Raw genomic sequence first — 11,129 nt, forward strand, 5'->3', positions numbered from 1 at the left:
TCCCCAAGCTCTAGTTTTTAAGTTTCAATATCTATCTATCTATCTATCTATCTATATATATATATATATATATATATATATATATATACATACATATAATTGCTACCTTCCCTCATCTTTTGATGACCCATTTGTTTTCGATTATAGTATTCACTCATATCCAACACGTAATGCTAGAAATTTTTATCTTGCAAATCCGAAATTGCTAATAGCACATCGGAAGTCATTCATAGTCCCGATTAATGAAATAATCTTCCTGATTGTGTCAAATTATGTTTCATACAAAATATGTAAAGATCCTTGCCATCTGCTTGGACGAATGCGAGTCATATGACATTCACAAGAATCGGCTATCCCAGGCTCACTCTTAATGGTAGTGCAGAAGACGTCTGGACTGAACGGTAAATCATGTGAGCCATCCTGCAATAGATCCTAAGACACAATGAACTTGTGTATCGTAAAAAATTGACATTGATTGATGCATGTACGCGAACCCGTTTGTGCTACCAGCAAAGACCTAGAAGTAGAACCAAACATAGATCTAGGCCTAACTCTTAATAGTCATCCTCCTAGATAGGCTTAACGTTAACCCCTATCTTGGTCTAATCTAGGCCAATATCGTCGGTTGTATAAAACGATATTCAATATTTCATCATTTGTCCGACGGTTCGCATGGATTACACGAGCGTGCAAGTCTGACCGTTCTATTGAACTCTGCCTCGCGTCGTTGCATCTATAAAACGGTTAAACTTGCACGCTCATGTAATATTTGGAGCCATCGCATCCATAAAAAATATTGTTTATTATTATTCATAACACCTAGGTAGATCCTTGTAATTTGATTGTTCGTTTGATATTGATCATTCTATTTTGGCCCATTTTCGTATTACGTCATCATTCGTGCAATTGCGTCTGCATTTACCAAGCAATATTGGATCCATGCGACTTGCTCCATTGCAAGCACGCCGAGAGCTCGTCACATTGCGTTCATGACTTCATATTCTGTTCATTGCACTCATCAACATTCATTATTCATATTAGTCAATTCTCACTCAAAGCAAATATCAAACAGTCTTTATTATTATACTAGGTGTTACAAAAATCATCTCCAACTTTTGATCATTAATAGTTCAATAACTATATCAGATAACACTGACATTGATATGAGCAATAGCTGCTGAATAGTGTACAATTTTATTGGAGGCAATTTTACAATGGCAGCATAATTCAGTTTCATTAAATCAAACATTTATTTTTTTTTTGTAAGGTTTAAGATTTTTTCTATTTCTAACCCTCTGTACAAAACTTTCACTTTGCACAGAATTCAATCGGTGTGTATGGTAGTGTGTAGCTGACACCCAGACAATGGTCCTGAACAATGGCCAGGATTGGAATGCCATTATTTATTCATGAGGTATTCCACTATCACAGTTAGTCTTTTTTCATTCTGAAATGTTGTGTAGGCAAGCACATGGGAACATGTGCTTACTTTTTTAATGTGCATGCATTTCACCCTTTGCCATGAATTCAGACTAACAGTGCCCAAGGCAATCCATCGTGAATGATTAATAAAACATTCATGTGCCTTGGAGCAGAGCTCTGAACAGGTGGTATCCATGTCCATTGTTCAGGGTCATTGTAAGTACACACTCACATACACACATAAACATTAGTTTTTGTGTAAAGTTCAGGTTTTGTACAGAGGGTTAACATTTCACCAAAAGCTGGAACCTAACTTTGAAATTTATCATGAATTTCATGAAACTGATATAGTTTTTCATATTCAAATCACCTCCAACTAAATTGTACACTATTCAGCTATTACTCATATCAACGACAATTTTTATTTGATATAGTTTTCGAACTATTAAGCATCAAAAGTGGGAAATGTTTTTTTAACACCTAGAATATGTAGGGCAATTACCGATTTCTTTGTTGTTATATGACAATCAAATAAGCTATAAAATGCTTTGCTTTTTATCCTAATTGGATTGTTTTTATTCTTTTATTGATGGCTTATATAAGGTTAATCTGATCATTTCCAACCTCCTGCCTTTTGTTCCTAATAATTAAAATTTTACATACTTTGATTGGTTTATCGTCATCACATCAGGCTATTCAAACTGATTTTCGGTGTTTATTTGGGATCTGAAAAAAAAAATCCACTCCAGCTCATTAAATATGTACGGAACGTTCACTCATGTATACAGACAATCTAAAAGGAATGGATTTATTTATCTATTTGTTTTCATCTACATATCTATTTTTTGTTTGACTGGAATTGCAGAAAGTTTGAAATTTATACTTCATATGCTTTCCACGATCAGGGAGGTGAGAGGAAAATCTCCCTGATCTGTCTCTCTTGACATCAAGAAGAAATTATATCCTTGGCTTCAATCAAATATTTAGGCCGCTAAAGCTGACCATTAAAGTACTTTCCAATCATTCATTTAGGTTTTTTTCCCCCATTAAGAAAGATTTTGTCCATTTCTTGCATATATTTTTCATTTTTCTCAAATGTCTGTCTCTCGGTGTGTTACATGTGTATGTGTGTGTGTGTGTGTGGGGGGTGTATGTGTGTGTACCTGTGTGATGTGAATTTCTGTCAGTCACATACCTTCTATTTTCACATTGAGGACTAGATCGACCGGTTCGTCTGATTCCTGGGCAGGTCGACAGGTGACGGCACGACCCTGGGAAGCGAACGTCTTCATCTCATATCCATCCATCTCGACAGCCTCTGTCATGTCTGTAGTGTCGTTCTCGCGGTCCACGAACCCGTCGACCACGAGCAATGTGTGGTCGATGAAGTCCACCGCGTCTAGTCTTAGGGTGGTGTCGGGAGGGCTTCGGACAAACCACAGGCATTCCTCATCGTCTTCGCTGCTGAACACTAGGTCACTTCTGAGCGTCACCTGAATTTCAGGATTCTCTTTATCGAGGAAAACAGTCTCGCCGCAGTTTGCAACCAACGTTTCCTGTGAGCTTGCTGACAGAGGAGAGAGGAAGACGGAGCACTGTTTAAGTTTAGACGAGAATTGGTGGAGAACATAATAATTATATTCACCGTTATGATTTCTTGCACTTGTTGATAATTATAACATGTATTATTTGCTTTTAGTATTCCTCATCGTCTTCGCTGCTGAAAGCTAGATCATTTCTGAGCGTCACCTGAATTTCAGGATTCTCTTTATCGAGGAAAACAGTCTCGCCGCAGTTTGCAACCAACGTTTCCTGTGAGCTTGCTGACAGAGGAGAGAGGAAGACGGAGCACTGTTTAAGTTTAGACGAGAATTGGTGGAGAACATAATAATTATATTCACCGTTATGATTTCTTGCACTTGTTGATAATTATAACATGTATTATTTGCTTTTAGTTAAGCTCAACAGTAATTCTGTTAAATGAAAGAAAGGTATTATTCAGAGTGGTTAGGATTCAGAGGTGAGTTTCTTCAATTTGTCTTTCTCTTCTCTGCTAAAATTCATATTAGCTTGATAGATCTGTATAATGTCGTTCGTCATCAGGAGGTGGTAAATGGAAAAGTTGTTTCTCTCCTAACATACCTGCTCCTGACGACCAACGACAGTATACAGATCTATGAAGTTACTATAAATTTTAAGACCTGTAGGTCAGTCTACATATCAAATTACTTAACTGCATTAGTACAATCTATTAAACGCTTATTGTAATGCGCCTTCATCTGGTCTGTGTTGTTTATTCATTCCATTTAATTCTACAAACATGACGCTGACAGGCAAGACAGTGTACTAAAATGACTGACAATCTAGAAAAGACAAATCACAAAACAATATGGGTGACTATCATCCAGTACACTACTGAGGCACTACCAGTGAGGATCGACACAGAATAATCGAGGTTTTTGAAGACAACAACGCGGACTATCTAAAAAGGCATTATTTACATATTGCAGAATGATGACACTAAAACCCAGCTTTAGTGCTTCAAAATAGGTCTTAGATGTGAATTAGGGATAGAAACAACCACGTTTAAAAAAGTTAATTAGTGTAATTAATGGTAAGTATCGTTAGATGTACAAAATGTGAACAATAGTTTGTATTTTAAGATGTTTTATTATACAAGTGACCCAAGGATATGCATCCTCATTGATAACTCATTTTTTTCTTTAAACTTCTACTCCCTATGGTAAACATTACCTTTAAAATGGCGAACCGACTTGGTGTCAAGCGCCAGACAAGTAGCTACGATGACGGATTAAATGAAAAGAAAAGAAACAAGGAACAAAAGAAAAGGGAATACAATTAGTCATCAATGAAACAACAAAAGAAGAAATATGAAAAACAAATTGAAAAGAAAATAGATAATGTAAGAATGGAAAAGAAAGTACGAAATTTGAATGTAGATTATATCATGTACTTTTGCATATGTACATGTTTGCATGTAAGAATAAAATGTTTGTTGTGGATACATCGTACACAATAATTCTCTTAAATTTGAATCAGCACGCATGAATGTTCTTGTCTCAATATGTATTCAATGCAATCCAGTTTAATTCATTTGTTTCATTATTTTTCAGGCAAAACATAACATAAAATAAATCAAGAATGATAAAATAGGCATGTATTCAACTTTACATGATAGATAATAGCTGGTTAACGAATAAAAATCATACTTGATTACAGGCAAAATACAAAGTTACGTTTGGAGGAAAAAAAAAGAATTGAGAGGTCCACTGAAAAGCATGCGTGTATATTGTGAACCATTCAAAGCATTCTCATGATAATATTTGTTTACAAAGGCAGGACGGAACAAGACAGGACAAAACAAGACGGAAGAAACATAGAGGCATTTTGGGTTCTTGAACTTTAGCATGGCTGCGAGTCGTGGACACTGAAGAAAACCTCTGGATCCTTTGAGCTTTGGTGTTACCGGAGAGTGCTGAGAGTTTCTTGGACATCGCGTAAAACCAACACATGGGTCCTGGAACAGACTGGGTCTGAGAAGACAGTATTTTCTGACATCATAACGAGGAAACTAGCCTATTTTGGCCATGTCACAAGAAATGAGTGCCTAGAGAAAAAAGTCATTCAGGGGATGGTTGAAAAGAAGAGAAGAAGGGGTACGCCAGCAGCAAATTGGTTCGACGATATCAGGAAATGCACGGGAACAAACATCTTTGGCGCTACTGGAATTGCAGCCGACCGCACTCAGTGGAGAACTCTCTTGCGTGACAAGAAGAAAAAAATCTCCAGAGCAGGTAGGTGCATTCGCGGAAGCTTAGTTTTTCGAACTCTTTGCTAATGACGGCGGGTCCTTCAAATGGCCCAGCTATTACGAGCGCTCGCTTACTCTATTAGGATAATATACTCCTAGTTTTTGTGGTAAAATTGTAACATCTGCGTCATTAACGAAAGGAAATCGTGTTTCATCATTATTGCACACATTTTTCAATATATATACCAATGTACATTTCGAAGCAAGATTTGACAGTTCTGCTGGCATATGAGAACTATGTTTTCACTTTAATCAAATCGAATAATATCATAAGCATATGCTTGACGAGGATAATGGCCTCAGAAATACACATTTCACAATACTGGTATGACAGTGGCGCATAGTGTAAAGGTGTGGAGAATTTGTGCAATGAAATGACAGAGTGTGTGATAGAGAATGTTCGGGCCCTTTCTTGAATGGTGGAATGAACAGAGAAGCAATCGAATGATAAGCGACATGCTCTAATCATGAACCATGTATTTACATTTAACATTGTATTGCTAAACTGCTGTGTAAATACATTATAAAACCGCTAGACTTTGTTACAAATAAAAAAAACAAAAATCAAGCGCCACGGCAAGGTATTCTCGCATGCAATAACATAATATGATTTGAATAACTTATTTTTTCATTGGGGAGGCGGATAATCAGTATATAATTAACAAATTTAAGACCCACAGTTAAAAAAAAAATCTGATTATTTTAATTTTACAGAGAGTGCAATGAATTTCGAAATTAATTGTTTCTAGCTGTACTCACTTGTCTGGATTGCTACAGACAGGAAGAAAACGAAGCTGAGTATAAGACTCGTAGCATGGAACCTCAACCTCGCCATGTTGATACCAAAGTGGAAATCTGTCAACGCCAGCAATACATCACGTAAGACTGATACACTTGTGAAGAACTTTTGAACAATCCGATGGCAGATGTGGAAAATATTGAAATCTGCCATGGGTTGGGTTGTGAGCTCTATTTATTCGTTGTGTCCTCCTCCTGGGAAATCACATAAACTAATCTGATTGGTTGCCATAACATGTATCGCCAAGCAATAAGCGGGGAGATTCACAAAGTGGCTTTATAAGGATGAATGTCATTGGTCTATACGCTGATAAAAGGAATAAAGTATGTAGTGTGGTGGTGTATCAATATCACATTATATATTTAAGAGCTGCCGTCATGTAGAAAATTATAACTACAGCAAAGTTCTGATTTCAATGAAAGATGAATTGTATAGAATACTCATGTGAGGAAACTCAAAACATATTTTTCCAGCCCATCTATAAACGGTTCCTTGGTATATTCATATCATATTTGGTGGCACTAAATGGAATAACATGAACTTATCAAATGAACTAAAGCAAATATTGCACGAGTCGAAGAGGATATAACAGTCTATCGGCAATATACAATGGTATAAATTCATGATTTAAATCATATTTCAGTATAGTGTCTTTCCTTCTCTTTGACCTTCTGTAACTTGAAATGAATTTCAGTAGTATATTGCCAATTATCTTGCATGAGGTAGAATACAACACAATCAATACTAAAAGGCCAACCTGTCATCGTCAATAAATTGGAGAAGAGGAATTCTGAGAAGTTCTGGTCATCTCAAACTAATTGTGTTCGTTGCTGCTGTACCAGATAGACAAGTACTTGTATGTCACAAATGGCGTAGTGTCATGAATATGCATATCTATGCAAATTAGGTACGCATGCGGAGCCAACGTGGTGGAAACTTCGAGAGTTTCGAGAGACGCTCATGACGCCTGGGGAAATAAAATCGATTTGACGATTCCTCATAAACCTCACAGTGATGTCATAGCCGGTTGAACGGTGGGGGGGGGGGGGGGGGGGGGCTCGACCCCCACCTTTTGCACCATACAAAGGAATATATATGGTGTCACCACATTGGTCTCCCCCTCTCTCCCACCCCCCCCTCTCTCTCTCTCTCCCTCTCTCTCTTTTGCTTGTTTCCTCATGAAACCCGGAAGTGGGCCCCCTACTTTTGAAAACGCTCCGCCGGCTTTGGATGTAGCCCTGTTTTGTTCGAGTTTTGGACGAATGAGGTTAATACAGTAGCCTCATGAACGCAAATCATGGTATAGCACATGACTGTATTATTGCAAATCACATTTGAATTACATTAAGCGTAAAAAGGACTTTTCATGATTCAAGTTCTACGTCAGTCGGAGTAATGTTTACTATCACTCTGGTAACGTATTTTTTTCAAAGAACCTGGTCCTGTCTCGGAATCATTGTAGCCTTTCTTTAATCATGCTATTATGCTCTTAAACACGGTGTTGGCATGTACGATACTACAGGGGCCGCGAAACCGGGAAGTGGTGGGGGTGCTGGGCAAGCATTGACCCTTGACCCCAACCCCTTCGGCCCCTGCACTGTGTGTACCGTACTAAGAACGTTATTTCCTGGATGAGATGTGTGTGCGGGGAAGGGGGATGATTACCTGTTTTCCACTACAAAATATATGAACTGTTTTCTGAGGTGTTGACATTTCTTTTGCATTAGATTTCAATTAATGCGATGGTGAGTAGAAATAATTGAAATATCGAACTCGCGTTTGAAATTCAAGCGCCATATCATACATATAAATGCATATTCAAGGAGATACCTCCCTGCTTCATACATGCGGAGGTACTGACCATGGGCGTCAATCCCGGGGGGATGGGGGATATATCCCCCCCCCACTTTTGAAGAAGGGGGGGGGGTGATGGCCTGTACAAATATCCCAACTGAAATTCTCCCAAGAAAAAGATGTAGGAACAAAAAAAAAAAAAAAAAACAGAAAGAAATGTGGTGATATTGATTTCAGCATGATGGATTATTGCATAGCCTATTATCTAGGCGGAGATTGCAGTAATTGTCCTTGTACACGTAATTTGCTGTTAAGCTAAACGTTAGATGCAGCGAGATAATTGTCTTTGCCAATCGATACATCTGATGCGGCGAGACTACGAACAGTGGACGCATCTACCGCGTCCTCTAGGCGCCACGATCGGTGGCAGTTTGTTTTTTTCCGTATAAGAAGACTGCCACCGATTCAAAGAAAATGAGAAAACAACGACAAACAACTGGATCATAGGCGGTGTATTCGCGCGCATCCACTGTTCGTAGTCTCATTGCATCAGACCAGCTGCATCCCCACCTAGGTTATAGGCTACATACTGTAATGCATGAGCCATGACGTTCGCACGCCCACCTCGTGACGAGAGCATACTGCTGAACAGTGCTAGCAGCGCTCGCGTACTTCTCTCGCACGCCAATGCATGTAGAGCAATATCAACCGTAATGCATGCTTCGGATGTTGAACTACTACTAGTAGTAGCCACACAACCAGATAGCAACCAGCTGCATGCAGCCAGGGAGGTGCTCTTCCCATCTCCCTGATGTAACACAGTCAGCGTCTGTAGGGCCATGGACGTAGGCGTGAACGAGTGCACCATGCCGAGCGCGATACGACTCACGTCGAGCTCCGCATGAGTTACCCAAAGATCTAGATAACAAACGAGTTCGTTAAAGGGAAGGTAAACCCAAAGAGCAATGTGGATTGAGTGAAAGCAGCAACATTAGTAGAACACATCAGTGAAAGTTTGAGAAAAATCGGACAATCGATGCAAAAGTTATGAATTTTTAAAATTTTCGTGTTGGAACCGCTGGATGAGGAGACTACTAGAGGATATGACGTATGAGTGGACAACAATACAAAGAAAATATAAAAGATATTCAACAAAAGTTCACTTTTCTAGAATTATGAAAGAGCAGTGGACCAACCGCTTTCAGAAAGCAGGGGGAATAATTGCTACCCTTAACATTATGTCAATATCAAGTTGATGGAATATGTAATTTTTATGAAAAATGGATTTTTGTAGTATTTTCTTTATATTTTCTTGATATTGTAGTCCACTCATACGTCATAACCTCTAGTAGTCTCCTCATCCAGCGGTTCCAACACCAAAACTTTAAAAATTCATAACTTTTGCATCGATTGTCCGATTTTCTTCAAACTTTCACTGATGTGTTCTAATAATGTTGCTGCTTTCACTCAATCCACATTGTTCTTGGGGTTTATCTTCCCTTTAACAGCCTTGTACGAGTTTCAGTCGTAGGAATTGCAACGCATTTACCCTCTCCATATTGGCATTGATTTTGCTCAGTTAGTATGATTCGTTTGCCTCCAGAAAAAACAAAAGGAACGGGTGTTGATTCCCATATTTTGCCATATGCAAGTACCTCCTTTAAACTAATGAACATTGCTTTAGATTAATGGTTCAGACCTATTAACCAGATTTGTTTTTGTTTTCATGGGAGATGTGCAAAAAACACAAGAAAGTTCACCTGTTAACAAACATACATCAATAGATTAATAAGACAAGTTTATTCGCAGCCAATTTTATTGATATGCAACATTCATCTCACGAACAGACGACAGAAGAATGGATTCTTTAATCCCAATCAAACAATCCCACAGAAAAGGCAAGACATTCTAACAGTTTGCCAGAATAGTACGAAAAGATTTTCACCTTTTTTCCCAGTGAATAGGACCTACTTGGAATTGAGTACTGAAACGGATATTGTACCTTACCAAATCATTTTTACACGATGGTAAGAATGTATAAAACCTGAAGTGTGCCGTGATTCTGACTGAATTTTACAACTGTATTTATGAGCCTGTAATGTTATTCGAAAATAACGTTGCTTATCATGTCATTGTGCTTAGTAGGGGCCAGATATGAAGCCATTAACTTGACAAAGATGGAAAAAAGGTGAGCAAAATAAATAGACTATCTCTACGAAAAGGAAGGGCTAAACTCATTTTGATTTCTGCAAGTATGAATGGTGTTTAAGTGGTAATAAAATATACAAAAGAATCTTTAAGAAAAAATCTCAGGAAATTATTCAAATTGTCGACATCATATGCCCAATTATGTTTGAACTTTCAAAGGCTACAGTATGTTAACATCATTCTGATCATGGAGCTCCATGTTCTGATAGACCTGGGCTTCAGAAGTGCTCTGATATCGAGGCCTATATTGCAAGATTTATAGTTAGTAAACGTTGGGTTGTCTTCAATTAAAGTACGGTTTGCTTAATCTATTCCTGTGAGGTAACTGAAGTTAAAAGGTAAAATTTTCTTCAATACGAGATGAACTTGCAAGTTTTCAATCTCCACCTATACGGTCCTTATATAACCTTGCGTTTCTGATAATGTTTGTTGTTTACTCTCCAAAGGAATAAGGTTAGACATAAAAGATAATATTCTATATGGTCGATTGGAATTACGGGACATTATTATGTTATCAGAGTCCACAAAGATTGTCATAGAGACACATACGGAGAAAAAAATGTGCATGTTTGTTTAACCTTGTTTGCTTTTTTACTGTTTTATGTTAAGGTTTTTAACACGTAATGTACAAAACTGATCTCGCAGAATAAATCTATTCAAGTGAATAAAACTATATTCACCTTTATCCAGCAATTTGTTCTCAATAGTGTTTTGATCAGAGGAAAACTAGTGTGTTAGTTGTCGCATGTCACAAGTTATCCCGGGTTACATGAAGAGCTGTCACTATACCTTGCCACTACAACTCGACTTCTGTGGAAACCGTTCTTCGTTATTCTGCCAAGTACCATTATATCCCAACCCCCCGAAAAAAAAAAAACGCAAGCGCGCGAAACCGAGCGCTTTAAAAGTTCAATCGTGTGCAGTGGATGAAGTTGGGGGAGACAAATCATTTTGTCCCCCAAGCAATTCCCGAGATGAGGACAAATCTCGAACTTTCTTTATGGAAAATTGGACAACTACTGCCAGAATTATGCACCGGATCGCTGAATTGCAATCATAAATATGCAAAAGCTA

At 38.1% G+C, this 11,129-nt stretch overlaps 1 protein-coding gene across 1 annotated transcript in view; it reads right to left on the reverse strand.

Moving 5' to 3' along the window:
• The window catches only part of LOC140236341 (cubilin-like), a 30,582-nt gene extending 24,493 nt beyond the window's left edge, over positions 1-6,089 (reverse strand). Inside the window, 2 exon segments of the mRNA XM_072316298.1 lie at positions 2,618-2,989; positions 6,014-6,089. Of these exon segments, the coding sequence (XP_072172399.1) occupies positions 2,618-2,989; positions 6,014-6,089 (448 nt within the window).
• Between the last annotated feature and the right edge of the window lie 5,040 nt (positions 6,090-11,129).

This window comes from Diadema setosum, chromosome 12 (assembly GCF_964275005.1).
Source record: "Diadema setosum chromosome 12, eeDiaSeto1, whole genome shotgun sequence".
Taxonomy (NCBI): domain Eukaryota; kingdom Metazoa; phylum Echinodermata; class Echinoidea; order Diadematoida; family Diadematidae; genus Diadema; species Diadema setosum.